General features: G+C 35.8%; 1 protein-coding gene across 6 annotated transcripts in view; it reads right to left on the reverse strand.

Annotated features, from left to right (window-relative positions):
* The window catches only part of LOC136350451 (lachesin-like), an 89,748-nt gene that overhangs the window by 21,202 nt on the left and 47,675 nt on the right, over positions 1–20,871 (reverse strand). For all 6 annotated transcript variants that reach the window (XM_066302147.1, XM_066302148.1, XM_066302149.1 and 3 more), the window contains one exon: positions 17,077–17,206. In XM_066302147.1, the coding sequence (XP_066158244.1) occupies positions 17,077–17,155 (79 nt within the window). In that variant the 5' untranslated portion in view covers positions 17,156–17,206. The remainder of the gene's footprint in view (positions 1–17,076; positions 17,207–20,871) is intronic.

Below are 20,871 nucleotides of genomic sequence, written 5' to 3' on the forward strand. Positions count from 1 at the left end.
AGTCCTACACTGATTGTCAAATGTTTTCGACATATTGGCGATTGAAGCATGACAGTGACTTTGCCTTTTTCAAGTTCGTAACACGTGACTATCAAACAGTTAACGAAGTGTACGTACATGCATAAAAATAGACTTCAACAAGAAAAAATGGGGATATATAGAATATATAGAAAAGATAGAATGTAGGAAATGTGATTTGGTTTAATCTCACTTTTATGGTTGAGCTTGAACAGGCGAACGCTCGGGTTGTACGCCTGTTAACAAAATTAAATAATAAAAATGTATTTTAAACATATAATAAAATATTATGAAGTAGCAAATTTGTTTCAAGCCGAGGAGAAGCATGTCCAGCGAGGAGAGAATGGTTACTCGATAGGGCATCTAAAACAGATTAAATTCAATAGTCGAATGTATCTTGCCATTTTCAAAGTACAAGCGCAGAATGGTACTACACTTATTAGTCTTGGATGCTATAAAAGATATATTAGGATGACAAGATATGCTTATATTATATGGGAATTTATATATATTATATGGGACACTTTGCTGTTGCCATGCGGCGGCAGGGATGAAATAAAATTCTAGGTACTACTAATCAATATTTTCTTCAGGGACCGTTTGCGCACCATGTGGTACTAGCCCAACATTCCATCTTTTTCCATACATTCTCGATGGTATTCCAGTTCGATGATTGTGTCGGCCACTGTATTGTCCTACTGAAATGCAAATCCTAGAGGCATCTCCCACCGAGCATACGGCGACATAACTTCTTGAAGAGGTCGCTGTATACCAATCGATCCATAGTCCCGTTTATGAAGTGCAATGAACTTAATTTGATCCACAAAAACAGCCCTACAATGATATGCTAGCCTGTCCATGTTTCACTGTCGATGTAACGTACTTGGGGTGGAATCTTGAATTAAGCAGACACGCCTCGTTTCATCCAAACTGCAAGTTTTATGTCGAAATTTGACGGTAAATAATATGTTTCTGGTGAACCTTCAAATCAGGAATTTCAGCAATTATTCTTGGTGCAAACGTCCACAGATCTCTTTGAGACATTCTTTTAATTTTTCCATTCGTCTAAAATGTGGTTTTGCGAGGCTTTTCTGAGTTCGGCATAATTTCTACATGCCCTCTCTCATTGTAACGCGCAATAATTTTATACACACTGTCTGTGGCCAAAATAAACTGCCTGGAAATAGCAGTCACGCTCGTTCCTCCCAAAAAGGCATTCACTATCATGTTTTTTTGCTTCGTACAAGTTGCCTTACCTTCTGACATACTTATTTATATAAAAGAAGTGATAAATTAATTAATTTAATATGAAAAGAATGGGCATAGAATTTTTGGCATTTGGGCCAAAATCGAACTTTGCTTCCAGTTTAAAAATAATAACGAACGAAAGTTTTTAATCACTCCATTAGACTTGTATTTTCTCTTTCTTCTATAGTTACTGAGATTTCTTATGTAAACATCAGAATTTGCGTGCCCAGTAGTTTTTGTTTTTTATGAGTTTGAAGTACTTTGGATTATTTTATTCATCTTATGCCATTTCTAAAAGAAGAAGAGATTATTTACCAGGTTATTTATCACGTCTAGGTATAATGAAGAAAAAGAGCTTGCAGACCTCTATTAAATTCACATTGACCGTCTGAAAGGATGAGGTAGACCCAACAGAAAATTCACCTTATGTAGATCAACCATTCCTTTCGAATTCTTCTCTTTGGTAATGTGTGACAAAAAAGTGAAAAAAGGTACAGTTATTTTTGTTATGTGCACGGTATCAACCAGAGACCTAACAGGAGATTAGTAGGGATGTAACGCATCACCTGAATTGACCCGTCTGAGTACCCAAATTTGAGGTATCACTAATCGCCACAGATCAGAATCTGTCGCAAGATTCTTACTAGTTTTTCCATTCCCAACGTTATACTTAAATTTAGACGGTATTGAGCTATTTTTGCACTATTTGGCCATTTTTTGCACTTTGTATGACTGGAACTTTTAAACCATTTTGATTAGGGCAAAATTGCTTTCAGCTGCAAATCAAAGATTGAAGATTTCACTGTTGAACTTTAAGCCTCCAAATTTCGGAACATCCTGTTTGTGACTATTCATACTTTGTTGTCTTTAGTTGCACTAAGTTTTAACTAACATTTATGGAATTGATTGGTTGCTTAGCGGAAAGGGAGGGGTTATCAAACCCGTTTACAAAAGACATAGAGCACCTTTTTCGCTGCTATGCATATAGTTTCAGTGAGTACAAGCAAAAGGCAAATAGGAAATTGATAAGTGCGATGGAGATAGACTGCTGTCGTTGAGTCGCAAGTATTAGGGGTACAAATAAGTTTCCGCCGTTTAACAAAGCATGGTCCCACCAGAAGGTTATGCTGAAATTGCTAGATGTAAATCTTACTATCGCAAGTTTGATCAACTAGTAACAACATAACCTAGAAGTATTAGTGGTTTCGTATCAGCATCACATTTTTTTTTCTTGCAAAAATGTCAAGTTTTGTGCCGAATAAGCGTCATTTGCGGGAACTTTTGATTTACTTCTTTAATTTGAAGAAATCTGCAGCTGAGGCGCATCGATTGCTTGTAGAAGCATATGGTGAGGCTGCTTTGAGTGAGAGAAGTTGTCGTGAGTGGTTTCACAAGTTTAAAAACGGTGAGTTTAACGTGGAAGACAAAGGAAGCAGTGGAAGGCCGAAAACGTACGAAGATACGGAATTGGAAGTGTTATTGGAGGAAGATTCGTCTCAAACACAAAAAGAACTTGCACTTACATTAGAAGTGACGCAACAAGCAATTTCACATCGTTTAAAAATGTTGGGAATGATTCAAAAACAAGGGAATTGGGTTCCTTATGAACTGAAACCCAGAGACGTCGAACGCCGATTTTGCATGAGTGAAATGCTGCTTGCCAGGCATAAAACAAAGGGTTTTTTGCATCGTGTAGTCACTGGGGATGAAAAATGGATCCATTATGATAACCCAAAGAAGAAGAAATCATGGGGTCCACCTGGCCATGTTTCAACATCAGTAGCCAAATCAAATATTCATGGAAAAAAACTCATGTTGTGTATTTGGTGGGATCAACTTGGTGTTGTATATTATGAGTTGCTCAAATCGAACGAAACTATTACTGGAACTCTCTACCGAACACAATTAATGAGATTGAGCCGAGCACTCAAGGAAAAACGCGCTCATTACTACTCTAGACATGACAAGATTATTCTCCTACATGATAATGCTCGTCCGCATGTTGCGGCACCGGTTAAAACCTATTTGGAAACACTTAATTGGGAAGTCCTACCCCACCCGCCATATTCACCAGACCTTGCCCCATCCGACTACCACTTGTTTCGATCAATGGCACACGGTCTGTCTGAGCAGCGCTTTACATCATATGAAGATACCAAAAATTGGGTCGATTCATGGATAGCTTCAAAAGATGAAGAGTTTTTTCGCCGTGGTATCCGAATGCTGCCAGAAAGATGGGAAAAAGTAGTGGCCGTTGATGGGCAATACTTTGAATAAAACGTAATATCCCGTTCTTTCACAATTAATTCCAATTTTTTTATAGAAAACGGCGGAAACTTATTTGTACCCCTAATAGTACGTGTTAATTTAGGACGGATTATGTTGCAAAAATGGTTTGTTTTTTTATTGATGTGTTTTAAAAATACCATTTCTACCGTGGCGTTTATATAGGTAAGGCTACATTAAAATTTATCATTGGAACCTATTCTCGAAGAATACATTCAAATTTGCATGTATGCACGTAATTTCCGACTTCCAAAATAATGTAGAACTACGCCCCTTTATAGATTAAAGCGTACTGCTTGCGAATTAACGACGGTAGCCGATCGTTGACAGTGGAAGGGGAAACGGTAGTCCGTCTCCCTCGCACTTATCAATCGCCTAATTGCGTTTCGCTTGCACTCACTAAAATGCCATCTGCATAACAGCAAACAAGATACCGTATTGATCTGTTGTAAATTGGAGAAAGACATTTGTTGGAAGCTACTTCAGAGAAATAATAGTCCAATACAAAACGAAAGAAGATAGATCATATGTCAAAGAAAACTGGATACCATTCGAGGTTACCCGTGTAAGTTCTAAAAGATATGCGAAACTATGTAATAACTTTAAAATAGAAGCAAAGCAAATATTGTAGGAAACATCTCCCGCCGCTCCAAACAACAGTCAGGATGAAAGTGACAGGAACCGGGCTTAACGTCAAACCAAACAATATTAAACTAAACTTTTCCTCTTAGGCAACGAGCCTGTAAAACCTGTTCTAGCCAAACTTTTCACGTCTAAGTTTTTCCTTCGGCAAACTCCGAAGGCTCGCTTTGCTTCCCTGTACACCAAAGAAATTATAATATTGATGCTTTTTCTCTCCACCCTTGCCTAAATTCACGTAAACGTCACCCGGACATTAAGTCGGCTTAAATTGTCTAGTAAGGCTTTGACGATACCTGCAAATGCTTTTGACTTTCTAAATTACATTACTTCGTGCGAATACTTCATTAAAAAAAAGTTTTATTAAAATATTTCCTTAAAGTTTGTACGGAAATTTTGAAATTTTTGTCTGAAAAAATGAAGGAGGAGGTTGATACATACTTGACTTTCATAATTGTATTGTTGTTACAACGATAAATTAGTTGATAGTTGTAGTTTATCGCTTCTTCACTGCAACGATTGAAAGTTGTATCTTTCAGCTTGGTACTTCACCGAATATCAAACAGGAGTAACTTAGAACTAAAAGGGAACATTAAATAAAATGCCTATGCATGTCCAGTCAAGGAAAATTATTTTACTACGCGATACTTCACGGGGTTATTCAGCGAAGAGACTACCCTAGTTCGTTAAAAAATCTAAAACGAGAAACTAAAATTACACAAAAGTGTTGTGGATAGGAACAAAGTCATCTTTGCTGGCACATTCAAGGATTTAATGTGGCTCGCAAGATTCTGCATAGACGGACACAAATTAGTCATTCGATCCCTCTATATCAATAGACTAACTGACCATTTACGTTCATCAAAACCTTGAATAAACTTGGATACAGCGACCCTAAGCAGCATTCTAAGGTTTCAGCAATACAGTATTTATCTTGATGGACAAAATCATGAATCAGAAGCTAATTAAAAACTTACCTAGATTTTAGAAAATGAGTCATGCCAAGCACGATTTGCAAAAGATATGAAAAATTAAGAAAAAATTTTACTTATTTAGAAATAGAGAATTCAATTTTGTCAGAGATGTGCAAGCAGTGGAGTATGCCATCATCGCACGTATACCACCCATAGAGTTTTGGAGAGATTTATTTTGCTATACTGTGTTCAAGTCTGGCGGCCTTACAGGCCACTCAATGGTTCCGCGTTTTGCGTAATAAAATCTTTGATCCTTAAATATGTCAAGAGTTCCACACGAGTTTTATACTGTACTTAAGCTCTACATATTTCTCAGCTAAATTACTGTCCAATATCATTTTACCAGTACCTAAATAAGCCACCCTCTTTTCTTTCTTACATGCGATGGACAAAAAGCAAAATTTCCGAAAAATATAATTTTCCTTGCCCCTTTTGTAAAATGTCTCTTGGTAATTTACCGAATGAACAATTATTATTCAACAACCCGAGTTTCACCACTTTTGTGGTGATTAATTTACAACTTACCAAGCCATGGCATTATCTCCTCAGCACCGTGCAGTCGATAACACAAAATGCCTTGGTGGCCCACTCTGCAGATGCAGTAATAAAATTATGAACGCGTGAAATTGTAACATAGATGTAAGCAATGTTATTTAATATGGAGTTGTATGTGGGGGGTGGCCTGTGCATCCCTCACCGCATGCAGTAGCGTATTTAATTATGGTATAACATTTATGTGTTGCGGCAATGTTCACAACCCCTGTAGGATGATTTTAACACTGCCACCTGGTGTTTTTTAACGCAATTTATGCCGGTCGTGTTAATTGGGTCTAGGAAATTGAACCAATTATTCTGGGCCATATACGTTTTGCTCTACAGAATAATCTTTCCAATTCATAAGATACTTAAAAATTCTGTTAAATGGTCTTTACCGGCCGGCAAAACTAACGCTGCTCCTGTTGTGCTATATTTTTAAGTTTTCATAAACATAAACTTCTTTTTGACTCCATTCACATTCACTAGGGCTAAGCCGCTAGCTATTAAAGTGAAAAATGCAACTTTAAGGTGAGAGTTCTAAATAAAATTTTATGGCAGTGTGAATGCCAAATGCGGGGCCTTGTTTCAAATTAGTGTCAAGGGCAATGAAACATTTCCCATAAGCTATTTACGGGAAAACATCATTACCCTCAGTTAAGTAAAGACAGAACATGGGTGAACTTTCGCCCCTCTACGGTTAGTTTGGCATTATGGAACTTATTTGTAATTTTACATATTCAAGCTTGTAAAAGATTCACAGCAGATAGTTAAAATGATAATATTAATATATAAATAAAGCATATAAATAAATTATGATATACAAAATATATTTAATAATAAATAAACATATATAAACAAATTCTATACCGAAGTTGTGAAATTCATTATGATAATCTGAACGTCAAATTTAAAACCCAACGTGCCGAGAGATTTAAGGCATGAAGATCATAATTATTTAACAACCGCGGTTTATATACAATTTTTATTCAACGGAAACCAACCATAAATAAGCCATGGAGTTGATGGTAGCATTGTGTCCAACTTCTTCATTAGCTTCCTAGGTAAATAATGAGAAATATTCGTTTCATAATTAACTTGAATTTTTAACTGATTGGATAGCTTAGATGGTACTACAGCAGAACTCTACCCCCCCTCCCCCCCTTTGACCAGCTCGCACAACTCATGTGCAGAAAGTTGTTTCCTGGTCAAGATGATGGTGCTGTTGTATTAAATTGGAGACTATTCTGATACGATGAACGATCCAATTGCTATATCGATCATCGTAAAGATCGCTTTGTCAATAGTCTCATTGAGTTTGATGTCTAAAGTAGATGTAAATAAAACCCCGGACACAAGTTTCCTTGCACCATCGATTCAAAACTCGAAGAGTGTGAAACAAGTTAATTTGACCGATGGTCAACGTCGACACAACCTGGTCCTATTGCCAGATCAGTGAAAAGTCAAATGAGCAAATTCAAACCGTCTTATTCTATCTCAAACCGTTACGGAGTTACTGGTCATTTAGTTAAAAAAACTCTAATTATGTGCGTCACTGTTTCATACACTTTTGTAGATGAAAACAGAACATAGTTTATGGAAAATACTTAAAATGAATTACAAAAAAGAGAAAAAAAGAAAATTTGAGCTTCTAAAGAAAAAAGGTTAAATGGCAGTGTTGTTATCCTCATTTAACAGGACATTTCATTTAATACTCTGCCGGAAATTTGGCAGAGTGTTATTGGAATTTGGAAGAAATTTGAATTTTAGGTGCATTTGGAAAATTGGAAACCTACAGGGTGTGTCTGAAATGATTATACAGTGCAAAAGCTCCTAAACCATAAATAAGACATTCTATGCAAACTTGTCTACATCCAATGATGTTGTGTTTTACCAATACAGGACGCCGAAGTTCTTAAGTTCATATAGTTTTTTCAAAATAATTTTTAAACGCTTTAAGAAATTTTCATTAATTTTGGAACTAACAGTTGCTACATAAAGTAGCGTGTTTTGATCTAGAGCCTTATTTAATGCTTGGAAATATAAAAAATGACGTGGTTAGTAAAAAAAGTTTGTATTTTTGTTACCCCCTGTACGAATTTCTTTTTTACCATTAGTTGACTTTATTTTGAACCTTTTTTGTCGTCAGTAAAATTTTCACCACACACAGTACTTTTACAAGGAAATTATTTGCGATAACTTGCAATTTATCCTTGTGAAAATTATATTAAAAAAAGCCGGACACGATACCCGAAGTTCTGATGAATTTTTTGACATAAATCTGTTTGGGTATTCAGGAAAACGGTCAACATTTTCAACATTTGTTATAAGAATTAAACTGAGTCGGTGGTTATTTAGAATTAAAACTTTTTTCATGTTGTTGTTCCGACTAAACAACAATGATGAATTGCAAGGTATCGTAAATAATTTATTTCTAGAGAAACTGTATGTCTGGTGAAAACTTTACGAGAGACGAGAAACTTTCAAAATAAAGTCAGCTATTGCAGAGAAGAAATTAAAGTCATTCATACAGAGGGTTACAAAAATATAAACTTTTATTTACGAATCACGCGCCATTTTTTGTATTTTCACGCATTAAAAAAAGATTCCATTTACGGCAAAATGCGGCAATGCATCTAATGAATTTTGTTACAAAAATAGTGAAAATCGATAATAACGTTTAGCAATTATTTTGATAAAACGATATTAATCTGAGCACTTCGGCGTTTTGTAGCAGCTAACGAAGCAACCTTGGATATCGGTAAGTTTGCCTATATTATATATATTACAACGCCTTGTTCCTGGTGATGGAATTTTCGGTAGAGGATTGTATTATCGTTTCAGGACCACCCTATATATTTCCCAGACTTTTGTAAGTTGTATATTTTTAGTAATATCGAAAGCAGCGTGGCAATCCCTGAAGGCAATTTTGATTTATTTCTATGATTGAGTCCCCTTCTGAAAAATCGCATACACAAGTCGTGGAGTTCTCGAGTATAAAAACAAAGAAGAAAAGACATAAAATCGTCGGGTTTGTCAAGGAGCCGATAAAGGTTGTCGCACTGAATGTGCCCTTTGCAAACGTGGCGCCGCTCGGTAGTCCTAGTTAATCTTTTGGGGATATGATTCAAAGTGTATGGAAAGGGGGGTGGTGGGGTCGGCAACATGGGCAGCTTGACCTTAACGTTATCGTGATAAACGCAGGGAACGCGTACTGACGGCCGACGGCCACTCGGCCCGCTTTATTGCCGACGTGACTCTCGCGCTTTTTCAATTTCGAAGCCGTGGGAGAATGATTGGCGCTCGGGGTGTGATTGCCATGATGACATATCGAATGGACAACCGGCGTTTCACTGACCGGTCTTGTTGACAAATGTTCGCCGATCTGGACTGAGCTTGAGAATTGTTCTTTCAGTTCCCGGTGAAATCGGCCATGAAAACTGCCTTAGTGTACGCCGGGACTGAAAGCACTCTTTATTCATCTCCTGTAAAGGATTTTTATTTATGCCTCCATCCGCACGATTTTTATAAAAAACCAGTTCAAGTAAACCACTGGCGAAACGAAACGTTTCAAGCGAGCTTTAGTACCAAATTTGTTACGCTGCCGCAACTGGTTGTTCGGTACGCATGAGGTAGGCTGAGCCAATTTCGAAAAAGAACTTAGAGAGAGAGAGAGATTGCTCACCTTTTCTGTTTCTCTCTTTCTCTCTCTCTCTCTCTTTCTCTCTCTCTCTTTCTCTCTCTCTCTCTTTCTCTCTCTCTCTCTCTCTCTCTCTCCCTCTCTCTCTCTCCCCCCCTCTCTCCCCCCCCCTCTCTCTCTCTCTCTCTCTCACTCTCTCTCCCTCTCCCTCTGCCTCTCTCTCCTCACCTCCGCCCTTTGGAATGCTTGACCGGTCCCTAAAGTACTATGTAGAACGGACCTTTTTGATTAAATCTTCCCCTTCGCATTTCACATGATATGATGTGAGGGAGAGAAAAACCTCTTTCTGCGTCATTTTCTCGAAATTGAGCCACTCCCCCTTACGCGCGCTGTATACTATTTGGTATACAGGGTGATTCAAAGTTGAGAGCAAATACACGTCCCCAAGAAAATTGCGCACCACTAAAAAATAACCAAAAGTTTCTAATGATTTTCTCCCAAAACTTCTTTTCCGATTTGGGCAATTTTTTTATGACAGGTTGTCTCTTCCAGAACTTTAGTGTATTGGCTCTCTTCGCATAGAAATATATTTTTTTAATTTTCCCTTTTGGTTTACTCCATTATCTTTCCTATTATACGCTAAACAACATTTTATAGCATAACATGATTTTATTGATTATAATTATCATTATAAACACCAAAGTAAGTAACAGTCCTTCGAAAACCAAAGAATGACAGTAATTGTTAAATACAGATACAGTGTTCGTCACGTCTTTTTTGCAAGTTTATTTATTGGTTAATATGCAGCGAGAACCACGGAATCTTACGCATGAAGAATGTGCCCAGGCATTAAAATTGTTTAAGGAAGGTTGAAGTTATTGAAGAATTGGTAGAAACTTTAATGTAAGTCATAGCGAATCTCTGGGACACTCTTGGGAGGAGATTACAAGAGAAACGTAACTCAAATACTTTGAAACACGTACGGCAGACACGGATGCAAATATGGGAAGAACTGGAACAAAATGACATAAGGTCTCTTACTTTAAGTATGGATCGTCGTGGCGAAGAAGTTATTTGCGCCGGAGGTGAAAATACTCGCTATTGACGCTTTTGTTTGACTTGATTCTTTGCACTTTATTTCGTTTTTTTTGTTCCTTTTAAATATTAATTTTCAATAAAATCATGTTATGCAACAAAATGGTGTTTCTTGTGTAATAGGAAATACAATGGAATAAATAAAAAAAGAAAATAAAAAAAATAATTAGGCAATAGTGTGATCTCAACTGAAACTTGATAATGTAACTGCGAAACTCTATAGGATATTATTATAAAAAATAAGTTTTTATGCGAAAGCAGTAAATACACCAACGTTCCACAAGAGACATCATATTAAAAAAAAAAATTCTAAACCAACCGAGCAGGTTTAAAAAAAAACACTTGAAACTTTTGGTTACTTTTTGGTGATGCGTTAATTTTTTGGTGAAGTGTATTTTAAGAGAGTATTTTTGAGGTCAAAATAACACCGTTTCAAGACAAAGGTAAAAACCAAGAATGGGAATATAATTTTTGTCTTTCCTACCAGACCGACACTTTCCTCTAGGTCTCTCGCTAAAATAACACTTGACGGATACCTCATAGTCAGCAAATCTAATTAACTATTTATCTTGTTAAGATCTGACACTTTCCCACAGAAAACGAATCCGAAATAAAAAATATCCTCAAAGAAATGCCTGGTCCAGAAAAAACAGGGACCGTTCCAAAAAACTGAAATTCGTCAACAACATCGCAGCCCGTTTCGAAAACGTAAACAACCTTATTTTTTATATAAATAAACTTGTGTGTGGTTCAGTTGGTGAAAATGGGTGTTGAATTTCAATGTTTTTGTCACCATTTTATATTTAGACCACCAAAAAATCACTTCCTGGACATAGATGGGTTTAGGTAATTATATAGCGAAATAAACAGTAAACAGTAAAAAGTAATTTTTTTTCAAAATGCATTACATTTATTGAACGAAACAAGATATCGCAAATAACCCAAACATGCCTCGAGGTAACACGTTCTGCTTGATATTCCTTACCAGGAAAGTCAGTTTTGATTTATTCCCTAAAAATTTTGTTATGAAGAAATTTCAGTAAAATTACAAAATATGATATTTCAGCTCCGTGTTTCTGAACCTGAGAAAAATCCAGACCTTTGACTATCTCGGTAAGTTAGTTGGACAGTAGGCGTATCTGACATGATCTCACTTACCTAAATCCAGTGAAGTGTTTTCCAGATTTAAAATTTCAAAGTTGGTACTAAAATTCACGAGATGTGATGCGTTTGGCCCGTATATTGGTTCACTTATGGTAAAAGGAGCTTAAATTGTTCCAGTCTCTACATCGACATCGAAATGTTGGCGGCTAAATATGAAATGAGGACACTAATAGGCAGATAACGGATTGTATATCACCAAGCTTTAGTTTGGATGAAATACCGCTCGGGAATGGAAGATAGTGTTACCGGTTGGTAGAAAACCTTCGAAAGGATATTTAGAAAAATACCAATTAAAGACTATCGCCTTATTAATTCTTTTGGAAAAATCTTTGAAATAATAGTAAACGGGCGACAAAAAAACTCTAAATATTTAGCGCACAATAATATGATGTAATTGAAATTTCTCATTGCAATCCTCCGAGTATCCGGGATAGATACTTGTACGTTAAATTTACCATACCTACTCATTTTAGTTACATTCAAGTGTAATTGGCTTGAGGCCCGGTTTTTCAAACTGCTGGTAACTACGCCAGCAAGATACTTTCCGCGGTAATTGAGATTTTCACTAATGCCTTGCTCTGACTTCGTCGTTACTATGGAAATTATTTTGCTGGCAAAGTTACTAGGGCTTTGAAGGATCGGCCTCAGGTGGCTGTGGGTAGTGTATAAGTTCTATAAAGTTGAGCAAGGTTTCAGCTTCGCCGTTACAAAGATTTGCGTATCAAGTACTTGTACTAGCTTGCAAACAGACAAGCACAAACCAGCTGGAAATTGCGTCTTTGGTTCTATAAACTGACGTTTTGGTTTTTGGTGCACGTAACCACGTTCAAGCAACGCAAGATGTCAGATTCATGTTTATTATTTATAAAATAGTTTCCATGACATAACAGATACAGAAGATAAGTATTTTCTAACCGAAAATCAGAAACTAAAAGATATTTGGTTTTAAGCGAAGATATAATCTAACATAAGTCTAAAAATGAATTTGACGCTTTACAGGTATTAGTGTGTAAGGTGGATAGGTTATCTTTACTAACAAAATAACAGTAAGTAATAGATGTTTCGTCCTCCACACTCAAATAACAATTGATCGCAACATTAACGGTAGCGCGTTGATGAACCCTCTACAAAGATTCATCGATTCGACTATAGCGATGATATAATTGTTGATTACACTGGTTTACAAAATTTAACTTTTCTCTCTTGCCAGAAATTATAGTTGATAAGACTTATTTATAACATGCTGTTTTTAAATTTATGAATCTTTTTTTGTACACCTTTCGTCTCTACAATATTTGTTTTTTGCTTATTTTTATTTATTTGCTCATAACGTGCAAGTTTTAAGCATTATCACTGTGTTACAATTATAAACAAAGTTTTGGTATTACGAGTAGTTCGCAAAAGTGTTGTTTAAATAATAAGAACTATATTTCTGACATATTTGGTGAATATGTGTTTGAAAATTCTAGAAAAACTATCACCAACTGCGTTAGAAATACCTATTCGTTATATTTTAGCTTGACGCTGGACAAAAATGATAAACTCTGGGCACCTGATTGTGTTTGTAAATTGTCTACTGAATACTGGGGATTATGGAAAAGCGGAAAAAGGATTGCATTTAAATTTGTAATCCCAACTATTTGGCAAAAACCAAAAAATGAACTAAAAAATTTTTATTTTTTGTAGTGTGAATATAAAAGGTATAAATAGTAAAAATCGAACTAAATTGCACTATCCAAATACTATATCTGTGCTGCGTCCCATACAACATTCGGTTGAAGTTTCAATTTCTTCAGTTTCAGTTACTAAAACTGTATCTGAACATGAAATATAAGAAAACGTTCTGCATCAACAGAAACTAATACTGATTTTGAAAGTTTATCAGATGAAAAACCTCAACTCTTTCCGTAAAATGAATTAGATGATCTTGTAAGTGATCTAAATCTTTCTAAACAATCACCGGAATCGTTGGAATCACAGTTACAAGAAAAAAAGCTTTATTGCTTTAGACGCAAAAATTACTTTTTATCGAGAGCGAGAGAAAAACTTACGCTGTTTTTTGATCACGATGAAAAAATTGTATTCTGTTTACATATAAAAAGTTTGTTGATAAAAATGGATTTGATGCAATATGAACCAAGTGAATGGCGTTTGTTTGTTGATAGTTCAAAACGTAGCTTTAAATGATTTTTTTACATAATGGAAATAAATACGCTGGGACACCTATTGCACATAGCATAAAATTGAAAGGAGAATTTTGTAATGTTTCATTAATTTTGGAAAAAATGAAGTATTATGAACGTCAATGGGTTACTTGTGTGATTTGAAAATTGTTAACATCCTTCTTGGTTGGCAAAGTGGGTATACTCAGTTCCCATGTTTGCTGTGTCACTGGAATAGCAGAGCCAAAGATGATCATTGGGTAAGAAGGAATTGGCCTTTGAGATAATATATGACACCTGGTAAACAAAATGCGATTCACAATCCATTGGTATCTCGTGACAAAATCATCCTGCCACCATTATATACAAAACTGGGAATCACGAAACAGTTTCTCAAAAGTCTTCATAGAAATAGAAGCTGTTTCGTATGCATTCACCGAAAATGCTTTCAAATTACAATGAAAAAGCTAAAAACAAGTATATTTGATGGTCCTCAAATCGGACAACTCAAGCAAGATACCAACTTCATAGATTCGATGAGTGATATTGAATCAAATGCTCGGGAGGCTTTTGTTTTAGTGATGTAAAATTTTTTGGGTAATAGAAAATCGAATAATTACGCCCAACTAGCACAAGATCTACTGCTGCGATTAAAAAATGCGTGACGTAGATCAATATAAAAATTAACTTTATTTATAGTCATCTTGGAAAGTTTCCTGACAACTTAGATAATATGAGTGAAGAGCGAGGAAATGTATGCATCAAGATTTACATGTCAGTGAGGGGCGTTACCGGGGTTTTTGGGATACGCGTATGATGTCCGACCATTGCTGGTCTCTGACGCGTCATTGTTCCAACATTAGACAAAAAGGCTTTAAGAAGCAGCTTTTTTGAAGCTAACAATTGATACTGTTTTATTAAAATATTTTCTTTTACGAAAAACGTGTTATTTCTTTTCTTGACTTCAATTATTGTTAAATCGAAAACAAGATGTAATAAAAAAAAATCTACTTACATTTTCGAATTGAGCATATCATCAGTAATTGGCAACAGTTCAAACATTTCAAGCAACAGATATTGTGTAAACCAGCGTTATTAACTGCGTTACACATGGTGTTAAGAAAGTCTAGGGCCGCGTTTGAAAAAGTGATTCATGAGACAATAATAACGCCGTGTTGCGTAAAGGAAAACATTAATAAAATGTAATAAGCTTTTTTCGATTTCGAAAAACTAAAAACATCTTGGCGATGCCGGGTAACGGCACATTAAAAATCTCTATAAAAGGCAACTTTTTTCCCCCATTTTAAATTGATTTTATATCAGGAGCAAATGCAAGTTCAAAAGTTAGGCAAAATTTTAATTTTGTTTTTCCTATCGATTTATCAGGATGGTATACGAGGAAGCAAATTTATCTTCCTAAACTGTGGTTGTCCCAAATATTAGTATACTGGCATTTATTATCCAAGCCTAACTCAAATCCACCGCTCCAGCATGAGGAGTGAAAACAAATCGTGTGTACGTACAATGCAGCGACGAGCATGTATTCACATTAAACCCCTTTTGCGGCTCCGCGCCATTTTCATTATGAATTTGTTTTAATTTCTTGCTGCATGTAGGCCGTTGAACGTTTTTGTTCCAACGATCTGAATAATTAACTTACACCTTAGAATCACAATTCCGCTACGTGTGCCACACATCAATGAGATCTTACCCTTTTAAGTTCCAAGCTCAGCTCTTAATTAGCGCGCTTATATTAACCGCCCCTACGATGTTTGCCAAGCATTTACAATACCGATTTAGAAGCTAGTGAACCCCCCTCTTTTTCACAGAATACTGATTAAACTTTCTACTGGGGAAAGAATTTACCCCCTCGATTTATTCAGGCCTCGTCACAGTAAAAACATTATCCCTTGGTTGGTTGGTAAACTTAAAATACTAATTTAGATGCTTTTCTATAATTGCACTTTCTTTTACATCAACACTTATTAAAGACGCAGAAATGTATAATCGGTCTAAATCTCTTTCGACATGGGAATTTCAGCCAAAGCAGAGTACTAGAAAGGTATATGGAATTACAGGTTCCTCAAGGAGCGGCATTACTGGCTGATTTAATGGAATAATTTCAGTATTATTATCTTCTTGTTTTCTATTTCTGATTTCTGATGTCCCATTACCATGAGGCATGGTGAGGGGTTTGACTTATTTGAATAATTTAATATCATTTTTTGAATTTTCCGCATTTTACGCAGCCATAGATTTTAAACTCTGCGAAATGGCAATAAGCGGTTTGGACTTTCTTTCAGCCATCAGTTATGAAGGGTCTATCACAATATTGGATAAGCAGTCTATTAAGATACCATTTTTACAAAGTAGCTCATTGTCGCACTATTTTAAGTTTGTGAAACGGGAGGCAAAGTCACGAATTATGCTATTGGACGTGTGCGATCATAAACTTTATGAATCGTGATCGCGAATAATCTTTGTATATTCAACAGCTTGCGAGCGATTCTACTTATTTCCCAAACGTATGAATTATTTTCATCTCCAATAGTTTTTCGAATACCGACTAACAGAATTAAAAAAAAAATCTTATTTCAACTTGGTTTAATGCATCGTATTGTGTTTTGCTATCGCATTTTTTGATTATTATTTTCGCGAAAAATTACAACGTGTTCATTCGGCAACAAACCTCGCAAGTGCCTATCAGAAACCTGTTTTTCGACATTTCATAACCTGAACTGACACCTTGTATATGCATGCACCAATCACAAAATAAGTGGCAAATTTTTGTAAGCCAAACTGATGGAACCTTTAAAGAGAACGAAACGTTGCTGGGTTGGGGAGGGTTGAGGGATAAGTTGCGAACATTGAAAGATATATTTCACTTCCGCTGAGTTTCGGTTGTGGCATCCAATTTAAACTATTCACACTCTTCATTTACGAGATTGGCAAAAAGATTCAGGGGAAGTATGTGGCTGGGCGTATTTAATGTACAGAGTTGACCCCGCCACCAGTGCAGTGAATTTTTGTGATGTCTTCTGACTTAGCAGATTCCGACTGACTATAAATAGGTTAATGCGGCCGGGCAAAGTTAAATAAAATAAAACTCTAAATCGATAGTAGTTAAATATCCCGCATCTGGCCTCTTTATTTCAACTTAAAAACAACTTCGTTTAGTATTAGGAGTGTATGGAACAAACATAATGGAGTTAATGTAAAAGTTTGTTTCGTCTCGATTTAGCAAAACAAAAGGAAACCGTCACCTCGGAATACTAGACTATAACAATAAAATCGAACTTTACAGAAAATGACTTACCATTAAACAAAAGTAATAGCAAAATATAGAACAGCTGTGGGTAAGTGGAAATACTGCTAAAAGTTTGTGGCGTATGCATGATTGCTCGATTCAATCCACTCCAGTTATTTGGACTGCGACTTCCATGGCCCTGCAAAGGACAGAACAAATTGAATTCGATAATATCTTCTTATGGTTACAGGAAGTTCTTCGAATTAATATTCAAATATGAGAACGCCTGTAACGAAAACGTTAGAGCAATTGTATCTCAGCAGAGTTAAGTGTTATTTCCTAGCCGCTCGGGCCTTAATAAAGACAAATATTATTTTCCTCTGGGAGTTTTGCTACTTCTACAACTAGCACCCTTCTATTAGAAAAACGTTCTCAAACAATGAAAGTTCACCCCCTTGATAAGTGATATCTTCATTAATATTCTGACAAAATTAAACATTTTCTTTGTCAAGCCTTTAGGATTCTGTCCCCATTAAACGTCGAGATATTTTATTTGATCTTATCATTTAATCGAATTTAATCCTTCTAGGTTAGATACGCAACGTTAATTTACAATGTGTTAAATTTATTTCATCTCGGAACTCACGAGCAATGACTTAATTTGACTTGTCGGGCAAATACCTTATTCCAGTACTTGGAAATGTTACATTTCTGTTATGACTATACATATATTTTCAGTGAGGATTATCATTCGCTCAAGACGAAAAAAGGTACAATTTATCGTTAATCATTCCAGACTAAAGCACACATTGGGAGACAAGAAAAATCTTTTGAAAAATTAATAAAATGGACAATTGTGGCCCGTTTATGCTATTATGTGAAGAAGATTTTTCTGCCGATGATTCAGAAAATTCCTCTTAATGTTTTTACAAGTGAGTGACGGTTAGAGAATCGTTTTCATACCAAAAACTGTCCTTCCGTACCAACCTGCACATTAGTCTCCACAATGAACAGACTTACAATTTGTCTTCACCAATAAAAAAAACCTTAAAAATTCCTGTGATTTAGTCCCAATTCGGTTAGAGTGTGTATAAGTTACTGAAAGCTATAGGGAGATATTCCTCTGAAAATTTTATAGAAACCCTACTCAGCTCACTTCATAAAAACTCTAAAGGCTAATTAGGGTTACTAAAGGTTATAGGAATATCTTCCTGTCACAAGTTTGAAGCAACTTTCTTAAGGTCAGTTCGAATCATCAAAGGTTAGAGTTTTGTCCTGACAAAAAACGTATTTATAAAATTCGTAATTCAGGTAACTTCAAGCAGTAAATACGTTTTCCTGTTAAGAAATATGAAAAAGTCTCTTAGGGTTATCTAGTTTTATTGAATAGTAAAAAACTTGGATCTACTCATGATAAAGTTACCATTAAGTTTAACCCAGTTTAAACTATTTTTGGCATATTTGGTAAACAGGAAACTTTTATAAAGACTTAAGCTAGTCAAAATCAATTAAGGACCACTTTTTGTTATGCTTGCAATTTAGTACCTCTTGAAGTAGGTTCTGCATAATTCTATTTCCTGATACCTTCTCAACACGAAAGTTAAGGAATATCAAGAATGTTCATTTTTTGTTTCTATGTTTTTCTAAAAAGACGACAAAATTTTATACCATAAAATATTGAAAAAAACATTTAGTTCGTTTTGCATTGTTCATTGCAGTACAGTACATGGCATTGCGTTTTTTGCATCTCGCGATGAATTTAGACGCTGTAGGAAGCTTCGTTGCCCGAAGGACACTTTTAAATCGAGATGAAATTGTCAGGACATTTGAAGAAGGTTACTCCGTTCCGAGCAATTGCCGAAGAATTCAAAGAAGCCACTCGGTAATTTCTAAACTTCACAATCGGCATAGAAAATTTACTACAATCAACAGAAGATAACACCTCGTGAAGACCGCAATTTGACATGATCAGCATTCCAAAACTCAGCAAAAGAGCAAAAAACATTGCTGATATTCATTTCGGCGCTATGGGAATTCTCAGATTGCATGAAATACGTTTCATGACGTCAACATGCGATCCAGGGTCATAGCTGTGAGGCTCCAGTTAGCTGTGAACGTCGGCGAGGGCGATTAAAATTTTCCAGAACCCATAGATCCCATATTAACTGGTACATCGACCAATGAGGACATGTTCAAGATAGAATTGCGAATGGCCGTCAGTACTTAGAGGTCATCATAGAATCTTGCGTCATCCAAGTTGTAGCAGAAGAAGGTCGAAACTTCGTCCTTCGACAAGATAATGCGAAACACCACATCGCCTGATTAGTATTGCAATACCTTGAGGAAGACAATATCAAAGTTTCAGATTAGCCAGCCAATTCCTCTGACCTAAACCCCATAGAATATCGTTTGGATATTCTTGAGAGATTGTCCAACTGCCGAAAATTTAGATCACTTGACAGAAATGCTCCAGGAAGAATGGAACGACATTCCAACGGAAATGATAGAAAACCTAATCACCTCTATGCCCAGGCGGTATCAAGAAGTCCGATTGTTCCGAGGCAGACACCCGTGATGCATTCTCTTGATTTATAGAATTTGTTAAGTTTATTTCAACAATACAACTTGGTATAAAATTAAATACTTGCAGTAGTTCTTTGATAGCTTTATCATTTTTTGCTCAGTCTTTAAAAACCAAACGTCAAGTTTAAACCTGATGATTCCCTAATTAACCTAATATTTGCTAAATAAAGAAAAATTGGGAATTAATTTTATGAGCATTTATAGAAGTGGCCCATTTTGATTAGTTTATCACTGTAGCTACTTTTCGATATAGACTGGCGCACCAAGTTTGATTAAAATGCTGCAAAGGAGGGTCAAATCCAACACTTTTTTAATTTTAAGGTTAAATTAAATGGACTTGTTTTCACCCGTGAGTTTTACAATGCCATTTCGTGCATGTTTTTCTCGAAAATTTGGCGGTGATTAAAATTAACCTATTTTTGAATTGTAGCTACACATTCGGGCTTGGTTCCAAGCAAAAATGAAAGTTTAAACGAAGCGTTTTATGGATGGAACTTTCTTGAAACAGAACTTCGTTGGGTCCTAAATTAAACATTAGTGAACAATGAAGTGAGAACAAGAAGAGTCCGCACTGGGAAAAGATAAATTATTTTAACTTAATGCGGCTCTCCTTTTTAATTAAAAAATAGATTTTTCGCTCCTACTCTCTTTGAAATAACCCTACTGTTATCCTAAATTTTAAGACGGAAAACGGGATGACATAACTAACCCGGCAGGGAATGAAAAATGAAAACCTTGATAATTCGCTCGGCAAATATTTATTCGTTTAACTTAAAAGCCACCGCTAAAAAGACTCTTCCTTCAGGAAGTTGGAGGTTTTTAATTTACGAATAATGTGTTTCCTTTATTTTTCTGTTTTCAGAGCTTACCCAAAAATATCTTGGTTTTAAAGCGCTGAAATTCCTCTTCAGAATTACAGTTTTTTAACCGAACCTCATCACTTTCATTCGTTTCGAGAAGTGACAAATTCTAATTGAAATTCCTAAGCTTTCAGTTAAACCGAAATGACGCATGCTAAAAACTTCTTGCACCCCGTAACAATTTTAATTGGCTTCCAGAAATGATGTTTTAGCAATGTTAGGATCATTTACTGAGCTGAACGTATTTTCTCGCATTAAAATGATTTTAGCTGCGGAAGTCGGGCTGCTTTAATTTCCAATAATAGCAGAAGGGTAAAAACGATTTGGGAATTATGTTAAGAAAGTTCCCCGAGTGGCCTTTTTTTACTATAAAGTACAGATTTAGGGTCAATCGTTTGCGAAGTTAACGTTGTAATAAAAG

The sequence above is a fragment of the Euwallacea fornicatus genome, chromosome 3 (genome assembly GCF_040115645.1).
Source record: "Euwallacea fornicatus isolate EFF26 chromosome 3, ASM4011564v1, whole genome shotgun sequence".
NCBI classification, from domain to species: Eukaryota; Metazoa; Arthropoda; class Insecta; order Coleoptera; family Curculionidae; genus Euwallacea; species Euwallacea fornicatus.